General features: G+C 47.5%; 9 protein-coding genes, besides 1 other annotated feature; 5 read left to right on the forward strand and 4 right to left on the reverse strand.

Annotated features, from left to right (window-relative positions):
* Nucleotides 1-422: 422 nt before the first annotated feature.
* FFUJ_04068 (related to salicylate 1-monooxygenase) lies at nucleotides 423-1941 on the reverse strand (the record flags this gene model as incomplete). XM_023572690.1 has 5 exons in its annotated part: nucleotides 423-947; nucleotides 997-1118; nucleotides 1170-1206; nucleotides 1254-1376; nucleotides 1426-1941. The coding sequence occupies 5 exons, from the start codon at nucleotides 1939-1941 to the stop codon at nucleotides 423-425; spliced, it is 1323 nt and encodes a 440-aa protein (XP_023426770.1).
* A 388-nt stretch (nucleotides 1942-2329) lies between these two features.
* On the reverse strand, nucleotides 2330-3679 carry FFUJ_04067 (related to pentalenene synthase; the record flags this gene model as incomplete). XM_023572691.1 has 6 exons in its annotated part: nucleotides 2330-2678; nucleotides 2729-2818; nucleotides 2874-3049; nucleotides 3106-3279; nucleotides 3342-3468; nucleotides 3522-3679. The coding sequence occupies 6 exons, from the start codon at nucleotides 3677-3679 to the stop codon at nucleotides 2330-2332; spliced, it is 1074 nt and encodes a 357-aa protein (XP_023427124.1).
* A 385-nt stretch (nucleotides 3680-4064) lies between these two features.
* On the forward strand, nucleotides 4065-5977 carry FFUJ_04066 (trichodiene oxygenase; the record flags this gene model as incomplete). XM_023572692.1 has 7 exons in its annotated part: nucleotides 4065-4362; nucleotides 4414-4474; nucleotides 4534-4795; nucleotides 4848-5054; nucleotides 5115-5429; nucleotides 5491-5601; nucleotides 5660-5977. 7 exons carry the CDS (start codon nucleotides 4065-4067, stop codon nucleotides 5975-5977), a joined length of 1572 nt encoding a protein of 523 aa, XP_023426771.1.
* Nucleotides 5978-7020: 1043 nt separating this feature from the next.
* On the forward strand, nucleotides 7021-8587 carry FFUJ_04065 (related to multidrug resistant protein; the record flags this gene model as incomplete). XM_023572693.1 has 3 exons in its annotated part: nucleotides 7021-7184; nucleotides 7237-7693; nucleotides 7754-8587. 3 exons carry the CDS (start codon nucleotides 7021-7023, stop codon nucleotides 8585-8587), a joined length of 1455 nt encoding a protein of 484 aa, XP_023426772.1.
* Nucleotides 8588-10446: 1859 nt separating this feature from the next.
* On the forward strand, nucleotides 10447-11583 carry FFUJ_04064 (uncharacterized protein; the record flags this gene model as incomplete). XM_023572694.1 has 3 exons in its annotated part: nucleotides 10447-10569; nucleotides 10628-11473; nucleotides 11527-11583. The coding sequence occupies 3 exons, from the start codon at nucleotides 10447-10449 to the stop codon at nucleotides 11581-11583; spliced, it is 1026 nt and encodes a 341-aa protein (XP_023426773.1).
* Nucleotides 11584-11951: 368 nt separating this feature from the next.
* Nucleotides 11952-12023, reverse strand: a tRNA (tRNA-Gly).
* Nucleotides 12024-12328: 305 nt separating this feature from the next.
* FFUJ_04063 (related to multidrug resistance protein) lies at nucleotides 12329-14155 on the reverse strand (the record flags this gene model as incomplete). The annotated part of the gene is made up of 1 exon (XM_023572695.1): nucleotides 12329-14155. One exon carries the CDS (start codon nucleotides 14153-14155, stop codon nucleotides 12329-12331), a length of 1827 nt encoding a protein of 608 aa, XP_023426774.1.
* Nucleotides 14156-16312: 2157 nt separating this feature from the next.
* Nucleotides 16313-16686, forward strand: FFUJ_04062 (uncharacterized protein; the record flags this gene model as incomplete). XM_023572697.1 has 2 exons in its annotated part: nucleotides 16313-16501; nucleotides 16552-16686. The coding sequence occupies 2 exons, from the start codon at nucleotides 16313-16315 to the stop codon at nucleotides 16684-16686; spliced, it is 324 nt and encodes a 107-aa protein (XP_023426775.1).
* Nucleotides 16687-16866: 180 nt separating this feature from the next.
* On the reverse strand, nucleotides 16867-18096 carry FFUJ_04061 (related to 2-polyprenyl-6-methoxyphenol hydroxylase and related FAD-dependent oxidoreductases; the record flags this gene model as incomplete). Its single annotated transcript, XM_023572698.1, has 1 exon — nucleotides 16867-18096. The coding sequence occupies one exon, from the start codon at nucleotides 18094-18096 to the stop codon at nucleotides 16867-16869; it is 1230 nt and encodes a 409-aa protein (XP_023426776.1).
* An 817-nt stretch (nucleotides 18097-18913) lies between these two features.
* On the forward strand, nucleotides 18914-20787 carry FFUJ_04060 (related to general amidase; the record flags this gene model as incomplete). XM_023572699.1 has 6 exons in its annotated part: nucleotides 18914-19116; nucleotides 19183-19204; nucleotides 19262-19269; nucleotides 19321-19585; nucleotides 19634-19828; nucleotides 19873-20787. 6 exons carry the CDS (start codon nucleotides 18914-18916, stop codon nucleotides 20785-20787), a joined length of 1608 nt encoding a protein of 535 aa, XP_023427195.1.
* Between the last annotated feature and the right edge of the window lie 71 nt (nucleotides 20788-20858).

Raw genomic sequence — 20858 nt, forward strand, 5'->3', positions numbered from 1 at the left:
GCGAATATAGTTCAATTTAACATTGTTAACAACAATTCTCACTCTATTTCCTCATGTGATTTCTTATCTTGCTCTCTCATTCTATGATGCGCAGTTGTTGAAGTAGCTTCACAAGATTGAGGGGTTATATGATGTTTGAAGCCACAACACAAAAGCAAAGAACGCGTCTCAATATATGCGGGTAATACACTCAAGTGTCCTCAGTGCTACCCCTGTGAGAAAACTAGTTGTTTGGAGGCAGGCAAACCCCTCGGCCCTAATGAGGTGTGCAATCGAAAGATGTTCTGAGGTACGATCAACTAAGCAGACCGAACGACTGATACTGAAACTTCTTTTCCTGAAGTTCTGCAATTAGCGCAATAATTCTGTAGATAGAATGGCTATACTGACAAGATTGGAAAAGGTCTATGTAGTACTTGTGCTCACAACCTTGCGCGAGGTTCCTCCACCGTCGTCTCCCGGCCTTCTATCCTCTCAACAGCCCGTTCAAATGCCGCAACAACATCATGCTCACTAATCCACGAGGGGTCCATCCTTCCCTTCACCCTCTGCCTTAACTGATCGTCCGTCTCCGTAGTCGCTCTCTCGATATTCGACCTCTGCCCTGAAATGTTCTTATGGACGATACCCAAGAGCTTATCCAGATGCGGTTTGCGAGTGGCTTCGTATAGCTCAAACACTTGTGCAAGCTGAGCCTTGGTCGGCTTTCCACTTTGTGCTGACGAAGGAGGCCAAACATGATCGAGCGAGCGGTACAAGGCATATGCATCGTCAATGGCGAGTGAGCCCCCTGCTGCAAAGGATCCGCCGTGGGTGTGAGCTGCATCACCGACGAGAGCTACACGGTTGGAGAAGAACCACGTATCGAGAGCTGCGCCGGCGTAGTTGGGGAAGAGTTTGACGTAGGGGGTTGCGTCTATGAATGCCCGGATTGTTGGGTTCCAATGCTTTGGGGTGTTAGCATGGCGAAGGATGCGAACGAGAGAGTTCACGTACTTGGTATAATCTCTTAAATTCCTCAACACTGCCATCTTCATCCCACTTTGCGTCTTTACCCGGTGATTTGGGGTCTTGAGGATCTGCGTGATATCCGCCGACTATGGTAAACAGACCTTTGCCTGCAGTCATGCGTTAGTGACGGCGATGGCGAAGAAACACTGGACTCTTACCTAGGTGCGAATGGAAGAATGTTGTCTCGTGGCCAGCCTATTGATCCATTAGCAATCTGTCGGTTGGAGAGTCTTCAACCTTACCCAATGGGCTGCGTCCTTAGGATACTCAAGGTCCTTCAATCTTTCGGCATCAAAGACAGCGCGGAAAGCGACCCAACCTGTCCAATGCAGTTCATGTTCCGGTACGAACGTCTTGCGGACTTTCTGTCGAGATGTCAGCAATCTATTGTCAAAAAAAATGTCTTGAACTTACGGATCGTAAACCATCAGCCCCAATGACAATATCAGCTGTCGCCGTCGTACCATCCTCAAAGTAAAGCGTCGCTCCCTCATCAGGATCCGCCTTCACATCAACAGTAGTCTTCCCCAAATGAACAATACCTTCCGGTAAGTTCTCTAACAGCGCCTGATGAAGATGAGCGCGATGGAACCGCGCAGTCGCATGTCTCTTGCTCTTTACTGTGCTGTGAACATCGTAATCGATGACCTCTCCAGTCTTCCAGTGCCGGTATATCATATGATGGCCAGACTTTTGACGTTGAGCGAAGCCTTCAGCCAGGGCATTCTCGACACCAAGCCGATCAAGAGTTCTGAGGCCATTGGGACCCAGAGCTATACTCGCGCCGATTTCCTTAAACTCTGGCGCTCGCTCGTAGACTTGGACGTTGACGTTTGGGTGTTTGAGAAGTGCGATTGCTGTGATGAGGCCTGCGATGCCACCGCCAGCGATCGCTACCTCGAGCTTAGATGACTCTTTTTGAGCTGACATTGTTATTACAGAGTATCTGAGTTGAGATATTGGCTCATCTTAAGTAGATGAACATCACTAATAATCCAAGTCATGGCATCTCAATTGAGTCTTACCCCAAGTGTAACTTATCGGGTGAACCCCGACACTGATTCGAGCACGCCATCTTATTCCCCACTAATTCCCTGATTACAAGACGAACTGGTTGAAGGAGCCAATGTCATTTAGTTATCTCGTCGAGATAGCTGATAATGCCATTTACCAAGTATATGACGAGGTACCGATGTCGCAAATGCCAATTTGTAATCTCATTCATGCTACCTTACTCAAAGAAAGCCCCTCGTTTGCTCCCTAACGGCCCAATACCACGTAAAAACATCAGAATTCAGCCTCCCATCGTAAGAAAATATCACACAGCAATAGGTTCCAAATCTGACAGGTCCAACACCCTCGTCTCGTGCAGCTTATATCCCTCCGTGGCCCCCAAGTATCGCCCTGTCTGGAAGCTCCAGAGCAAGTCACCAAGAGGAAAGCTATGGCATGCCTCGATATATCTCAACACTTCACGATCGATAGATTCGCCCCAGATAGGCATGCTCGCCAGCGCAAGGTACCATCTGCGATAACACTCGTCTTGGAGTTCCCCTGCTCTATCCATGGCTTGTTGAGTGGTAAAGCCATTCTTTTTCAAGACTGTGATAAAGTTGTGCTCAATACCTGACTTGACATCTTTCTTGTACGAGACGATGTCGTTGTGGCTGCGTTGTATTAGCAAAGATCCCATGGGTTGGGAGTGTATGTCACTTACATCCAAGCGAGGTCACAGCCTACAGCTATGCATTCTTGAACAGAAGGGTGTTCAAATGCCTCCTGCGACAAGTCTACATTGTGGGCATAGCTGCAAAAAGCATCGTCAATCTCAATTCGACATGAACAATTAGGTCAAGACTCACGCGATGAGACTGATGCATGGATACCCACCAACAGTCCTCCTCCGCATTCTGATGTAGTCCTCCTCGGTCCGAGGTTGACCGTTTCCATCGCGTGTCGCTTCGACCTGATGCAGCAGGCCGTCCAAGTATCGCTTGTGCGTGATCTTGAATTGAGTCTGGACATCAGGATAAGCCCTCTGCGTACAGAAATGATTAGTAAAGCTCAGTAGAAGAGATCATTAGTAACACGTACCTCTTTAACTCGGTCCCAGATGGTACGAAACAAATATCGCAAGGGATGCAGCTCTCTGTCTGGAATCTCAGCACCTTCTTCGAGTACAGCTAGTGTATGTCTAATCTCTTTCTCTGCGGCTACTGGGTCTCGGTCAAGTTGACCCTCGTCAAAGTCGTCGTCAAAGTAAAAGATCTGATCATCCATGTCAGTCGGTGCCCTACCATTTTGGGTTGTCTTGTGATTTTGTTGCGTACCCAATTCAGCCAGTCAACCATGGTCCTTAGTGCCTCTGCATCTGCATGAGGAGCCATGGCAGAGGCGCAGAAACAGAAGTCGGCCTTTCTGTTCTTAGTCGCTTCGTGCTTGTCCATCTTGAGATAACTATACTTCCGTCAGAATACAAGTTTATACGAAGAGAGGCAAGATAAACTCACTCAGCTATGAAGGCGTCGGCTGCGGCCTTGACCTTGAAGTGGTGAGGGTTCACCATAGGCGTCGCAGACATTATGGAACCAAACATGTCCGGAATGCGGACTTCGGTCGGATGGCCCTTTCCATTGATCTTTGTGTCTCCGTTTATAGTCGCAATCATCTTGATGAAGTTGAGATGTATCGTATACCTTGTCGAGGCGAGTGATGAGTGTGTACTGATTTACTGCTTATTGGGACTTGATGTACACCGACTTTAAATATACTACCACAACACAAGATGGAGTATCAACCTAATCTAATGTGCCACAGTCGCCTTGGGAGTGTAAGCACGAAAAGATGCCATTTTGGGAATATCCGCTCTCTGTCAGCCAACGATCTGCGACCCGGCATCCTACGGAGCTGGAAAAATACCTATTCGGGAGATCTCTCCATAGCCATAGACCGAAGTTACCAACTCCTTACGATAGATAAACTAGTTAAAAGGGCTTGAAAAAGAGTCATGAATATGAAAAGACAAAAGCTATTGAGACAAATACACCTTCGCCATGTCTTCCATCAAGCTCATCATTCCACGTGAAGCCCTGTTCAACACTGGCTTCCTGTCGGCACGTATCTGGTCGCCAACGTCTACTTCATGGAACATCATCTACTATACTGCTTTAGCCTTTGGAAGCTTTGCGCTTTATTGGCTATGCCTGGTATTTTATCGTCTCTTCCTGCATCCTCTTAGGAACGTCCCAGGGCCTAAGATTGCGGCGGCTACCAGCTGGTATGAGTTCTACCAGGACGTCATTCTCGATGGTCACTACATCAAGGACTATCCACGACTTCACCAGAAATATGGTAAGTGATAGTGCCCTCGTATATGTGTTTTGGCTGCTGATATAATCGCAGGCCCAATTGTCCGAATGAGCCCTAACAGAGTACACATCAATGACCCAAACTTCTACCACAAGTGAGCACGCAAATATCCCAATGGCATATATATACCACTAACCGCTGGGATCACTCAAGGGTGTACTCTACTGGAACAAAGTTCCTCAAGGAGCCTGCCATGTTCAGATTCGCCGGTGAACTCGACGCCCTGCCATTCATCATGGATCCCGCAGCCCATAAAGTCCGCCGTGGCATTGTCAATCCCATGTTCTCGCCCCGCGCCATCAAAGATTTCTCTCCTCTGGCTCTTCAGATCATCAAGGGTGCACTGAAGAAGATTGGAGACTCGTATGAGACCGGGAAACCTGTCAGCTTGAAGCGACTTGAGTCGAATTTTGCTGTATGTCGCCCAACACCCGCCATTTGCTGTGGCCTGCTGACGAGACGCCTAGATGGACATCATCATGAAGCTTTGCTTCGGTAAAGATATGGGCTGTACCCAGGGAAAAGAAGGAACAGAGGCACTCGTCGATTCGATGGTCGCTCTACCTCATAGCTTCAGTCTCATCAAGCACTTCCCTATGCTTGGAAAGATCATGCAGTCTTTTCCCACGCACGTTTTGACTTACATAATTCCAGGATTCGTCGAGTTCCGCATCGTAAGTTCAGTCCATTTTCGCTTCCAGCACCGACTTCGGAACAAGGCTAACACTGTGTAGCAATGTGCTCAATGGGCCAACGAAGTACGCGAGAGACATCAGAATGGTGTCTACACCGACGAGACTGGCCGTCAAACCGTCTTCGACGCCATTCTCGACGCCGAACCCGATCGCTCAACCAAGGGACTGGTCGACGAAGCATTCTCACTTGTCATAGGTGGCACAGAGACTACGGTGACGACCATAACTTATGGTGTCTGGTGTATTCTGAAGAACCCTGAGGTTGAAAAGAAGATGCTGGAGGAGCTTCGCACTGTTGAGACGAACAGCGATGGGTTGATGGAGTATCCAAACCTGATGAACCTGCCTTATCTGGTGAGTACGATCTACAACAGTCCAATTTCTGATGTCGGTTTACTTACCGTGATATCTCCAGACTGCTGTGATTCACGAGACTCTTCGCATCTCTTCCCCAGCTCCGGGCATCCTTACCCGTCTTGTGCCATCTGGAGGAACAAAGTACGGTAGCCACTTCCTACCTGCAGATGTAAGGATTCCCATAATCTTGACTGAGTATTCCAGTCCTCGCTGACATTGCCTCCTAGACTTCCGTCTCAACAGCCCAGCGCCTGATCCACTACGATCCAGTCCTCTTCCCGGAGCCCGAAACCTTCATGCCTGAACGATGGCTCGACAATAGCGACAAGGCTTCCAAGAAGAACCTGGTTCCGTTCAGCAAAGGACCGCGCATGTGCGTTGGCCTGAACTTGTCCTACATGGAAGCCTACGTCTTCCTCGGGAACCTGATTCGTCGATTCGACCTGAGTTTGCAGGACAAGGACCAAGGCACGCTTCGTTGGAAGGACTACATTGCTCTTCATATTGAGGACGACGTTTTGATCAAGGTCAATGGGCTTCGGTAAATGCACCTGTTGGCCGCTTTCTGGAGAGTTAGTGAGTTTGATGGGAATGGCTGCAAATAGGTGAATATCGATGGCGACTTAAAGTAAAGAGGTACTCTAGCTTAGAATGGAACAAATATTTGGAATTTAAAATTTTAATCTCGTTTTTTACATGCTACTGTCGTATTTACCTCCGGTGATCTTGAACGGTTGGCACGGTTTTGTTATTGTAATCTCCACGGTTGCAATTTCCTGGCGTTTGACACAATCAGGTCTGGGAGGCGATCACTATCGGACTTTAAATTATTTGGTCCTCTAAAGAGCAAAAATCCTACGTTCAGGAGTGGATAGAGGATAATATTCCGCTATATCTCCCGTGCCGAGAGGAATTGTCGACGCGTTGTCGCGATCTCTGCACATCACTGGCTCTTCAGCACACTCCCAACAGATATTCGCAAGTTTCGAGACTGACATTACTGATCAGACCATCCACTAAATGATCCACTTAGCAATTCGTTCATTTATTCCTCCGTGCTTATGCCTTTATGTTGGATGTCGTCTAAGACGCGCCTGGGCATTTTCCCATTGACGGTGTAAGACGGAACCAATACTCCACGACGATCACTATCCGAGCACCACCGCATTTTCGTATTTGTACTCCATCAGGTGACTTTCCGTCATAATATTCTACTTTGATCCAACGGAAATACTCCAATTCGATGTCGTATCCCTGCATCTTGGCATACTATACTATATATGGTATCTTTCCGAACATCCATGTAAGACAAAGATCGCCAAAACACGACCAACAGGAGGGGAAAAGGTCTGCCTCTTCTGCTTCACTGCGCCTTTTTTCCTTCTCGCAATATCGAATCCTACATGTTGCTGACAATTGACTTGGGCCAAAGGTCTGCTTTGCTTGGCTGCATTAGAAATCCTTTGCCTCGGCCAAGCCTGTGACATTTCTCGACCGACGTTGACTGGAGCGGCTGTACCTATCGTAAAGTCGCTTACATCGCAGCAAAAAGCTCTGGCTCGCAAACCCGGTATAGCAGCCCTCGAAAATGGAGTCCAAGGTAGAAACAGGCCCTGCGGCGACAAGAAATGAGGATGCCTACTCGGTCTGGTGGGAAGAGCCAGCTGATCGCGACCCAGAGAACCCCATGAGCTGGTCAAATGGTCGGAAATGGGGTATGATTGCCACGATATCGTTCCTCTCTTTCTTGACGTATGTACCCTCCCCTAGTATTCGCAGAGGAACGTCGCTTACCAGTGTGCAGGCCACTCGCATCGTCAATGATGGCACCAGGAGTACCCCAAATAATGAAAGAGCTTGGAAGTTCAAACGACACCGAAGCAACCTTCGTCGTATCCATCTTCATCCTTGGCTTTGCTTTCGGGCCCTTATTCATCGCGCCACTCAGCGAACTCTACGGTCGCATACCTATATACCACGTCTGCAACAGTCTCTTTGTAGTCTTCTCAGCATGCTGCGCTCTGTCGAATGGAGTGCCCATGCTAATGGCATTTCGTTTCCTGTCTGGAGTATCTGGCGTGGCTGTCATCACTTGTGGCAGCGGCTCTATCGCTGATATGATGCCACCTGAGCAGAGAGGCCGTGCCATCTCCCTCTGGTCCCTAGGACCATTGACAGGTCCCGTCGTCGGTCCGGTATGCGCAGGGTTTCTTGTTGAGGCCAAGGGCTGGAGATGGGTGTTCTGGATCATCACTATTGTTGTAAGTCTCGAAACAAATCCATATGATCCTTTGTACAGTAGAGTCTAACCTTTTCACCAGTCTGGAGTTGCTGTTCCCGCATCATTCTTTATCTTGCGAGAAAGTTACGCGCCAGTGCTTCTCGAGAGGAAGGCTAAACGTCTCCGTAAAGAGACAGGGAATGAGCTGTATCAGCCTCGAACGAAGAAGAAAGGCACCGCAAGAGAGCTCTTTCTGGCGGCTATCATCCGTCCAACACGCATGTTCTGCCTCAGCTTCATAGTGATGGCGATGTGTGTCTACCTCGCCGTGGTGTACGGTATCTTTTACATCCTACTTACAACATTTACGTTCGTTTACAAAGACGCTTATGGCTTCAACTCCATAGGCGCTGGCTTGTCCTTTATTCCTGGCGGTATCGGGAATATCCTGGGGCTTGCTTATGTCGGAGTTCTCAGCGATAACTTGATCAAGAAGCGCAAAGCCCAAGGTCTTGAACACCAGCCTGAACAGCGCTTGCACCCCATCATTAGCGTACCGACTGGTCTAGCTATGGCGTTGGGCCTTATATGCTATGGCTGGACTGCAGACAAGCAGGTTCACTGGATTGCCCCAATGATTGGAACTGGCATCGTTGGATTCGGCATGCTTGGTATTTTTATGAGTGTACAGACATACTTGGTTGACATGTACACGACTTATGCTGCTTCCGTCACGGCGGCTAACACAGTACTGAGAAGCGTATTGGGTGCCCTTCTTCCTCTCTGTGGACTACAGCTCTACGATAGTATGGGCTTGGGGTGGGGAAATACGCTTCTTGGCTTGATCGTGCTTTTTCTTGCGCCATTTCCATGGTTATTTTATCAATATGGCGGGAGAATCCGACAGAGTCCTAAGTTCAGGACTGACTTTTAAGTCAAGCCAGTCAGACTTATGTATAATTATTCATGGCAGTTTCAGCCACCTATTATTCTTTGATAGCCTATATTCATTGTAATAAGATCAATTAGAAACCGGGAAGAACTATCAGTGTAATATGAGGCTAGTCTACGACATATCAGGTATCAAAGCCAGGTTCATGGGTCATTCAGCTGCATCTGTGAATTCATCAAGTAGCTATGAATATGACTCATTCGTGAAGCATGAGACGTGTTGATTGTTTGTGTAAGATCACATGGCCTCGCCATTCATGAATAAATGATCGGCAGATACGCAGATACGCCCTATCTCACGCCTGAGCCACTGCAACTAAGATGAATGACTCCCGGTGATTACTGTTTAGTTCTGATCGCTGAATGTCGCCAAATCCGGCAACTGTTTATCTCCTCCTCTCTAGTGGGCTAATCGAGGTCCCAGAACCAATAAGAGTCACACACATGAATAGGCTGAATCAGACCTAAGGGTCCACACTAGACTTGCACCGACTTTCCTCAGGCAGGCAGTTGATGGTCCGTATGTGCCGTGCCGCTATGATCCATGCATGTATGCGGCAACCTAACGCGTGGACCAGTGCCGCCAAAAAAAGGTCCGTCCTACAGTCAGAGCGTTAGTGATCGGGCCAATAAGAAGCGTTTGAAAGCACCAGAGAAACGTCTGAAACAGCCTCGGGTGCAGCAGCCGGGGCGAACGGTGCAACAACACCATCCGGAGGGTCAACGACCATCAAGGTCCACTGCAGTCCATGAAGTCAATATGGGGAGTTTATGTGAACCTCAGCCTCAGATTACCGAAGTTTTTCATTCCTCCATAATTGAGAGTAAGGACCGAGAGAATAGAGATATATGGCTAGTAAGTATTCAAATACCTAGCTCTGGCATTAGTTAAACGGGCCGGGCCGTATCGGCTCCGAGTCCCGGCGTTTAGATTAGTTATAACATAGTTCACGCTCTGGGCTGACACCCCGGGATTGAAGGATTGAAATGCTTGTATTATTTTCTGCGGCTTATACCTCCGCAAAACGACTTATTGTAGCAAATGGGGTTGCATTTTACCAAATTTCTTCCGATATATGCTTGGTTTATTTACCTCTCTTTTAGGTCATAGGGGTCCAGTAGGATCTCGGTTCTGCGGCTTTATCTGTGCGGATCTGAATGCCAGTAAATCATAGAGTCGTATGAGTATGCAAGCCCCGTCTATACTCCGTACTGCAGCAAAAGTTCCAGTCTTGGCGTGGACTGTCTCGCTTACACAACCAAGGCGTGATATATAATAGAAAGTGTAATAGAGTATTGACTGGTAGGACAGTTTCTACGAAAAGAGTCTCAAACGGAGCAAACAGTCTGCGGTGATTATAAATGCTGTGGCTTTGAGACATTCTCACCATGTAAGATATTACAGCGCTGACGAATTACGCTTTTGCCCCGTGGGGGGCTCTACAGTTGCGGCGGAGTTGATAAGGAGGGTCCTACGTTAACTGGGTCTCGTTGATCACTTTCCTCGTCGAGATTAATAAAGCGCTCAGGATTCGTAAAATGTAACAGCCAACGGCAGATGCGGCCCTTTTTACGCTTTGACGGGCTCAGCATCAGGTCGTATGGCCCACATAACTCTATCACAGGAAGCGGCGGGGTGGATGAGGTGGTTTTCGCTTATGTAGATCCATGTTGTCGTATATTCAGTCCTCTCGGGTTACTGGATACGCAATCATTCTGGGGGACCCCATGGGCGAGGGGAATATTACCAACTACTAGCAAGCAGCATACCTCAAAATTTTGATATAAACTCTGCGCTCGTGGTATCATTACAACCTGCAACCCCCTCGTTACACCATTACCATGTTCAACACTTGGAAGCAGAACAGCAACTCATATGTAGTCCTCCCCACAGGACCACCATTTGAAAAAGCTCAAAATGGAAAGCCTCGACGATCTGCTTGCAATCCCTGCCGTACCCGAAAGGTATGTTTCAGCCGCTCCGTCATCTAAGTTCATGCACTAACCTGGTCCAATGTGACAGATACGTTGCACAAGTGAACCTGATGGCTGCAGAAACTGTCGTAGTCGGGACCTGCAGTGCGAATACGGGACCGAGAGTGACACCGATCATAATTTTGGTTCCGTCAAAGGAAGAAGACAGGTGAAACAGAAAGAGACGACTGGATCGAGATCTGGAGGTCTGATGACTCCTTTCACCGATGGATCCTATAGTGCCGAGGACGATTCCGGAAATCTACAAAGCTCCAACATGAGTGAAGCGGTAGTTCAGGAGCCCGAGGGAATGTATTCTGAACTTCATCACATGGAACCGGATTGGTCTGAATTTATGTTTGGATCTCCACAAGACATATCGTCAACTCCTACAAACTCTAGAGACTTCAGTCATGACACAACGTTCGATATGACCGTCAGCATGGACCAAGTCTTGAACTCGCCCGGTAGCTTTCTGACTTCACCTCCACTAGAAGCCATGCTCGATGAGGATCTCTATCCACATGATAGTTTCCCCTTCCCACAGTCGGGAATATCAACTAGTGGAATTTGGCCAACAAGGACAGGACAACTCCATGACCAGGGCCCATCAGACGATAGAAAATCATCTTGCCAATGCTCGATCACTCCCATGGAAACCTGGGAAGCCCTCACAATCAACGTCTCTTCTAAGCACCCCACATCTCAAAAGTCCATACAGGCTCAAAAGTCAGCTATATCAAGGTGCGAAGAGATGCTTCATTGTTCAAAGTGCTCTTCTCAATCACGGAATGTCATCCTTCTCATCGACATTTGTGCGAAGCTGCTTGACAGTCTCAAGTTACAGGACCGAGACCTCCAAGCCGACCACCAGCAGGTTGAACATCGACCAGCGGTATATGAGATGGCAAATAATCAGGATGGCGATGATGACAGTCATGTGAAAAGGAATTTATGGATGTCGAGGATGAGAAGGTTGGGCCGGTTGATAGCGAAGGTCAGTGAATTGTTAGATGGTGATCAGTGGTTTGCTCAGAGGAGACTGCTTCAGGATGTCCAATTGCGCTTTACAGGCGTTATGTTTGGCTGGCAGCATTAGTAAGAAATATGATAGAAGAGCATTGCCAATGGATAGTGCTTTAAATCAAGTATACAGAACCATCAGTCTAAATTAAGAGTCCGACATGGCAGTTATAAGTAAACCACAATACAACAACACGTACGTTAAGTAAGAAAAAAAAACACCATAAATAGAGCAATATTAAAAAAAAAAATGAATTAACCTGAAACGGAAGTCTGGTGTTGGACTAACACGGCACTATCACTACGGGGGTAGTTTACCTTACAGGGATAGAACACATGGGAACCAAAAATGCGACCGAGGGGAATCGAACCCCTCTCTAACGCTTGGAAGGCGTTAATGCTAACCACTACACCACGGTCGCTGGTGATTTGAGGCGATGCCTCATGTGTTTGTTGGAGAAAGCAATTGCAAATAGAACTATATACTCACATTTTGGAAAAGAGAACCTTAACACATTGCACCGTTTTCTAAACTCTTTCTACACAATCACTACCTACTTAGATCTCTTATCGTCACAATAAAGTTTTCCAATTCTCTATTTACTTATCTTTAGGCAATTATGGGGCTTATACATTTAGTCTTATTTATAAACATTCTAAACTTTAATACGATCTATTTCTTATTTCATTCCAGATCATAGACGGATTCTCTATCATACATGCAGAATTACATCTCAATAGCCAGCTTGCTACGAGCTCGTAGCTTGTATCCATACTTGAACATGACAAAAGGAATCAAGCTCAGTACAGTACCAAATAAGGCAAGGATGAGACCAGCATATTGACTTCCGACGTTGTGGAAGAAAGCATTGGCGAACAAAGGCGTGACAGCGCCAAGAGTGTTTCGCATAAGACCCTGACCAGCAATGGCAGACGAAGAGCTCTCACCATAGCAATCAGCGGTGTAACTGTAGGTACTTTCAAAAACGAAGTAGATACCAAAGGCAATGGGAGCAAGACCAATTGCAGGACCAACCCAAGAGACATGAGAGTATTGGGTAAAACTGTAGATGAAGAGACCAATAGGGAGGAAGACAGCTCCGTACATGGCACCGTAGAGGCGGGCTTCGGGGGTGACCTTGACGTTGGGGTCGGCGACAAGACGGTCAAACTTGCGCATCTGGAGGTGATGAGCCAACCAGCCAAGGGTAGTACCAATGCAGAGAGAGATATAGGGAAGGCCACTGACACCCTCACCCCAACCGTGGTGCTCCTGGAACGTGATGGGGATAACCGAGAGGAAGAGGAAGACAACAGCCCAGCAGAAGGCGATCCAGAGGCCGAAGGCGAAGACGACAGGCTCAGTGACCAACATGTGAATAGCCTTGACGGAACTGGCCTTAAGCATAGCCTGAAGACTTGGAGTCAGGATATCACCAGCCGAGACGTATCGCTCATCACCAGTAGCTTGTCGGAGAGCTTTAGCCCGCTTATGAAGAGCGACACCACCACGGGTCTCAGGGAAATAGAAGAAGATAACGAGTAGTAGAGGAACATTGGCGATGCCCTGAATACCCTCAATCCATCGCCATCCAATAGCCTGGTCGATGAAACCAGCGTAGATGGGAGCAGCAACGGTTCCGAAGATAGCGACCCAACTGAACATGGCCATAGGACGACTTCGGTGGTGAGGCTCGTACATGTCGTCGAAAGTACCGCCGACAAGAATGGTACCGACGCAGCCGAAGAGACCAAGGAGGAGTCGAAGGCCAATGATGGTGTCGATGTCCTTGGCGAGAGCGAGACCGATGAAGAGGAGAGAGAAGCACAGGAAGGAACCGGCGTAGACAACCTTGCGCCCGACCAATTCACAGAAGGGGGCTAGAACCATGGGTGCAACAGCACAGCTGATGTTGAAGGTGAAAAGACCCAGTTGACCCTTGATGTTAGGGGCATCAAGGTCCTTACACATGCTGGCAATACCTGAACTGTAGGCAGTCGTAGCAAGACCGATGAACAAGGTCATCAGGTTGAGAATAGTTGATATAGATCGCTTGTACCAAGGATTCCAGTTAAAAGGGTTTTCTTTATCGCCAGTCGCGAAACCAAGCACGATGTATTCCTTGCCCTTCTCGTTCACAAGTTCCGTCAACGTAAGAGGCATATCGATATCAACAGTCTTGATAGCCCCAAATTCCGGGTCGATGGACTCATTACTTGGATCGACATATTTACCACCAACAATACGCCCAGCAAGGGGTTCACCCTTCTCATTCTTCAGAACCTCAAGGTCTGTAGACTCGGGATCCGAAGCACCCTTATCCTCACTGTGTCTTCTTGAAGGGGGGGCAGTAGAATTCTTCCTCGAAGGAGCAGCAACAGAGTTCTTTCTCGAGGCCGGAGGAACAGCAGAGTTTCGTCTCGTGCCCACGAACGAATTCGCTCTGGAATTGGCGTAGAAGCTTGTAGGTCTTGAAGCAGACGGTGACCCCAGAGGCAGAGGGGACCCAGGCCTTGAGTTAGGCGCAGAGAAAGACGGGATATAATTAGACATGATGGGTTGGGTGTGATAAGAAGAGAGCGTGCGGTAAGAGGGAGGTTGAGTCAGGGGAAGAGAGAGATAAGAGATATAAAAGAGTTTTGGGGCATCATTTCGTCTGGCCCAGTATGATGACATCGATTGTCTCGTCTTCCCACTTGTCTTATCATCGCACGTTGTCTGCTTCCGCGCATGTTTGGTCGTTGCGAGGTGTGGAGTCGTGGTGTTGGTCCACTATACCACCACGAAGCCGCCGAGACTCTGTGGATTTCCCATCACGACTCATGTTTGTTGTTATGAACAATAGATGATGTATTGCACTACACTAGTTTCAGGGGCAAGATACACTAGAACAATTCTTTTCCTTCTGGAATCATAATTGAAGGCTTGATATTGAGACTTCTCGATGGTTAAGTCGGTGGCCATTTTCATATTCTCGATAGGGCGGTGCCTTTTCGGGCTTAAGGTGAGATTCCAATTAAGACGGCGGAGTGTCCGGAAGCGCCGGTCCGCTCGGTGTGGGTCTCGGTCCGAGAACATATGACGTCGAGTCGAGATAACTCGGTGTTAAGGCAGATCCTCTCCTATAACTAACTTATCAAAACACGATCCAGAAATTAAAATTTTCATACCTTGCTAGGCATATTCCCGTGGTGATAGCACAGTGGATCATTTGCAGCTCTGCTGTGTATAAATGATGCCTTGCGTCACATCAATCTGAAGAGTTCTCACTCGGTAGGTTGCAAGACTCCGAGCCCTGGCCTGACTCGCGTGCCGAGATGTTGTTCCAGTGATGATTAGATCCATCTGTCATGAGGCTCCGGGGGCACGAGGATCGGAGAGTCCTCCTCTCGCCAAGACTTCCTATTCATCAGCATATGGAGGAGGATCGTGTGTTGAGCTTCCGATCCCTGAGTCTTAGTGAGGCGATTCCAAGTTTCTATCATTCGATGCAAGGTTTGTTTTTTTCAGCTCGCGTGTGTTACTGCAGTAAAATGAGGACCCTTTTCTTTTTCTCCTCATCAACCAACCAACAACTCGGCCGGGTTACATTCTACACCGTTACACGTCACATTCAAAACTTGGAGAAGAGACCCGGAGAAAGCCATCCATTCTCTTGGTAAACTTAAAATGATGAAATGTCGGAATTCCAGAAAAAATGTCTGAGGAACGGTTGCATCCTGCAACCAAGAACCACTGTTTGTTCTTATCAAATTCCGATCCAGGGCGGAATGATCCCTTGACCCACTGATAGATAAGTGCCGTGAGGCTCCCAGTGGATCAAGTCATGCACGGTCTCGGTGAGGCGGCACCGGTGGATCCTTGAAAGATCTTCCTTGGTGGGCGACCATCGGAGGGGACAGGGATGAGTGCAGTGCACGCACTAGGTTAGTGAAAAGCTTCCATACGGGTTCCAGAGAATCTTTGGGCGCAAATCAGCTGCTGTCTTTCTGTTCTAGGGGAGATGTGATGACGACATTGTTTGGTGGTGTGGTCCCCAGGGGTTGATGAATTTTCAAAACATCAAAGCACTGACTAGTATTTCTACGGTAACATATTTGAGATCGAGATATGAAATGCCAGGCGTACCACTTAAACTCTTTGGGTTAAAGTGAGGATATGCATAAACCTTACAGGAACTCTTTGAGCTTGGCTTTATATGGTGTCAATTTTCTCCTCGCTTTTCACTATGAGCTACTATTATCTTTCTATTAATCAACCAGTTAGAGAACGAGGGAAACAACAGCTTTCTATATTTTATAGAAACTATAAAGTCTAATCATTTTTATTGTCATCTTACTAGATACTAGGTACTTATTTATGAGAAATTTATCGAATCGCGATAGCCCTTAATGCTGTCTCTATTGCTATACTGATGTCCCAATTCAACTGCTTACCCTAGAACAGATACTTTGACAACATACCGTTGAGGCTACTGTAGAAACCTATTACACTACCACTTCAAGTCTTGGGTACTCTTTTCCGACTAAACAATTCATCCTTCAAAACACTTCGAGGGCGGTAATCGCGCATCTCGTTGGCATCGGGAGATCAGTGGGGAGATCACATGATCCCCACTTCCTAGCAGAAACCATAAAACCAATACGCTCAGCAACCCCTCCTCAACACTCACGAGCCATCCCCATACACATCCACATCAAATCAGCCAAAATGGTCTACACAATCGTTGTCCACCTCTACGCCAAAGACGACGAGGAGTCGCTCAAGAAGCTCACCGCCAAGCTCATCGAGGCTAGCCGCGTCTACTCCAAGGACAAGGAGACCCTCTCATGGCACGTCATGCAGTCCACCGCTGACCGACGGGCTTTCACCATTGTTGAGCGTTATGAGCAAGAGACCGTAAGTACCTTATCAATTGAATGTAGGATCATGTGCTGATTGCGTTGCAGAGCCAGAAGTATCATCTTGAGAACCCTTACTGGAAGACTTTCGACCCTTACGTCATTCCCCTGCTGGAGAAGCCTATGGACTTGAGAAGATTTGAGGAGCTCGATACTAGCAAGGACGTTGAGGTTCCTCAATAAATGGAATCATTTCAATTGAATAGGAATTGAATTGCCAGAACTAAAATTAAAAATCTTTAGTAGTAAGCATACTGTTTCTCCAGTATTATTAGCCTCGCCCTGCTGTGACTGAGTAGAGTTGCTCGATATCAAATATGAAATGCCCAATACCTCTAAAATGGCTGCAGATACACCATAATCTTAACTGTACGCTTTGAGCGCAGGGTACTTTGGCAACGGCCAACCAGCCTTCTCCTCGCTCGAGAACCTTGAAATAAGATAGGGAATTCTCAGAAGGCATACAAACCAAGCAATCCACTGAATGATCGTAACACCTAATTGAGTATCAGGTATAGCCCGCCGGATAAGCCCAATCTTGATATTCTGAACCTCGTCGACAAATGGTCGTAGCACTTTGTCGTAGTTCTCGAAAGCCAGGGATAAATTCTCTGGGTTCTTCTGAATCTCACCCGCTAGCACATAGGCACCGATGAAGCCGAGTGTAGTTCCCATGCCACTGAACGGAGAGGGACAATGAGCTGCGTCACCTAGGAGGACCACACGGCCTTTATGCCAAGTATCTGTCTGAACCTGGACAACTTCTTGGGAGTAAAAGTTCTCTGTTATCTTCATGCCCTCCAGGAATCGGTCTGTCTGCCATCCTGCACCGCGAAATCTTTGTGTCCAGAACTCTTTCTGCTGCTCAACAGAACCTCGATGAATACTGGAGACTTCGGGAAAATTATCTTTGAGAATGAGATAAACTTGAGTCTCAGTTGAGTTGTGCGTCCGACGGAATATCATTCGACCTTGTGATGCTTGATATGTCCTGCGGATATTACTATCCCCTTCTTCGCGTGGGATGAAATAATAAGCCATGTGAATACCGAGTTTTCGGTAAGGATCCGGAGAATCCGCTTGCCCAATAGCTTTTCGAATCCTTGAGCCCTGACCGTCTGCTCCAACGAGTATATCAAAAGAATCCGACGTCCCATCAGAGAAGTGCGCAAGTACGCTCTTCTCATCTTGCTCATACTTCTCCACAGTTGTGTTGAAGATATACTTGACATCATCTTTCGTTGCATCATATAGGATTCTTACAACATCTCCTCTCATGATTTCAAACTCAGAGGTTATGGACTGAGCGCCTTTGCCAGATGTATTGGCGAGCACTGTTCCTAAGATCTTTCCATTCGTGTCGACGAAAGCAACGCCTGCTTCGTCAACTAGCTTGGCGCGTATCTCATCTATAATCCCCATTACTTTGAGAGTCGCAATGCCTTGTTCCCGGAAGTCGATTTGTGCACCAGTTGCGCGTAGGGCTGGGAACCGCTCGACAATGGTTACTTGATGTCCGAGACGGGCGAGCCAGAAAGCCAAGGCTGGTCCGGCACAGCCGCCTCCGCATATTAACACTTTCAATGGTGCCATTAGAGTTAGTTGTAAGTGTTCGAAGAATTCGTAGAAGCTGCGGTATTCTTGAAGAAGTTTTCCCTTCCAGATAAATTTCGGTGTTTTTCTGCAAAGGTCGCAGTAGACTAGAGATAAAAAAAGGGGTTGTTTGCAAGAGCGCGATGCTTTCTCATGTTAAGATGAAGAAACCTGGCCTTCTTATACACCTCCTTTGGCACGCAATAAATCCTTCAAAGACTCATACGCAACACGACGGATATGCGGCATCGCCAAACCAGCCAATGACATCATAGACAGAAGCACCTCTAGGTGTTGTATCAGCTGAAGTTAGCCCGAGCTTACGGTGCCAAAACTCTGAGGCTGAGGAACCTTGCGATAATTGAACGAGTAAGTTATTCAGGCAGATTGAGTCACTTGATATCACCTTGACTGGTGGCCGCGTACCGAGTTGTGTGAGAGGTTCCGCGATACCCATGCCCGGTTTATTACAGCTCGGCTTTAAGGCAAACTTTGTTATCAGATCATGCCTCTGTAGGAAACAGAGGGTTTCTGTTTGGGTGACGCCAGGAACTCGAACCGAGGGATAATATCCAGTCCTCGAGCACGACAGTAGGCGCTCCGATCAATATAGCGTAGGTAGTTATATGCCAAGCATCCATCACTTGCATTTCGGATGTTGCACCCGAAAATCTTCATAAGCAGCGGACGGCGGGTAACGGGTGCGGGTATATGCGGGGTTATTCGACCACTTCCAACTTTCGCAACAGCCTTCAAACCTTGACAGTCAGATACGCGATTTCACTAGCTTTCCTTATAGCTAGATATTCAGATCGCTATGGAGACAAAAATCTGGCAACAAGTTATCGCAGAGAAGCGACGCCAACGGACCCGTGTCATCTCTGCTTTTGTCACCGAGAACCTACCAGACAAAGAGGACCGTCGGGATGCATACAAGGCCATCACCGAAGTCGATGATATCACTATCTTGGCTGATAAGATTTCGACTGGAAAGCTCAGAAGTGAAGACGTAACCCTGGCGTATATCACACGGAAAGTCAATTGTTGAACTCCGTGAGAGATATATACTAACATATCATGTGATAGAGCCATTGAGGCGCATAACAAGGTAGAACCTATGACAATTTGGTAAACTCTATACATAGGTAGCTAACATTACCAACAGACAAACTGGTGAGCCTCATTGTAGTCTCTTGCTGCTACCAAAGTCTGATGATTTACTAGCCTGACCGAAATCCTCTTCGATGATGCTCTAGAGCAGGCCCAAGAGCTTGATGCGTATTATGCCAAAGAAAAGAAAACAAAAGGACCTTTGCACGGAATCCCTATAAGCCTGAAAGACCAGTTCAATGTCAAATGCTACGATACCACTCTTGGTTACACAAGCAAAGCCTTCAAGCCAGCCCACGATGATGCCGTCCTAGTAAAGATCTTGAAAAAGCTAGGCGCAGTCATCATTTGTAAAACAAATCTCCCACAGAGCATAATGGTAAGACTGGTAACAGGCATAATTTCAGCTCATACTAATCTTGAGAAGTGGGCTGAAACCGACAATCCGCTTTGGGGGTTGACTGAGAACCCGATCATTCCCGGATATACGCCTGGAGGATCGTCGGGTGGGGAGTCAGCGTTGATTTACTCTCATGGGAGCCTCGGAGGTTTCGGATCAGATTTGGGTGGTAGCATCCGCATGCCAGCTTCTATGATGGGTTTATATGGTTTCAAGCCAAGCGTACGTTGATTCGCCATTTTCAGAGCATTGCTAACTCGATGTAGAGCTCAAGATTGCCATATGGAGGAGTGCCGGTCTCAACCGATGGACAAGAGCATGTTCCGTCTTCCATCGGTCCCTTGGCACGCTCCCTTTCGACCATTTACCATCTCACGAAAGGGATCACGCTTCAAGAACCCTGGAAACAAGACTGTCGTTGCGTGCCAATCCCATGGCGACAGTCTGAATATGACATGACCGTGAACAGCAAGTTAACAATCGGTGTATTGTACGACGACGGCGTTGTGAAGCCTCACCCTAGTGTTGTAAGGGTTCTCGCACAAGCTGCAGCTGCCCTTGCGGCTGATGGCCATGAGCTTGTAATGTGGAAGCCTGACTTGCACGCAGAGTGCATAGAGGTTATGGATGCCTATTTCACAGTCGATGGAGGTGAAGACATTCGTCGTGATGTCGAGGCAGGAGGCGAGCCTTTTATCCCAAGCGTGGAGAGGCTTGTGAACAGGGGAAAGCCTATATCGGTTTATGAATATTGGCAGCTCAACAAACGGAAGCGAGAACTTCAGCAAGCATATCTCGAGAAGTGGAACAATACCCTCTCCAAAAAGGGGAAAATTGTGGACGCCATTATAATGCCGGCTCTACCACACGCAGCTGTGCCTCATAACACTGTCAAATGGGTGGGATACACCAAGGTCTGGAATCTTTTGGATTATACGGCTTTGGTCATTCCGGGAGGAAAGGTTGAAGCCAGGGATCTTGATGCATTGTGGGATCACGAGCCGAGGAACGAGTTGGATGAGTGGAATACCCGCCTTTGGGAGGATAATATGCAAGAGATGGTCAAGCATCATCTTCCTGTGGATATACAGATCGTAGGGAGGGTTTTGGAGGAAGAAAAGGTTCTGGCTGTTGGCAAGGTGCTAGATGATTTGCTACGTACCCATCTACTTGAGGCATAAAATCTGTAAGATTCTTTAAAACTCAAGCTTTCCGACTAGAAATAACAAAATGAGAAACTGGTTCCTGAAGG

The sequence above is a fragment of the Fusarium fujikuroi genome, chromosome FFUJ_chr02, assembly GCF_900079805.1.
Source record: "Fusarium fujikuroi IMI 58289 draft genome, chromosome FFUJ_chr02".
Lineage (NCBI taxonomy): Eukaryota > Fungi > Ascomycota > Sordariomycetes > Hypocreales > Nectriaceae > Fusarium > Fusarium fujikuroi.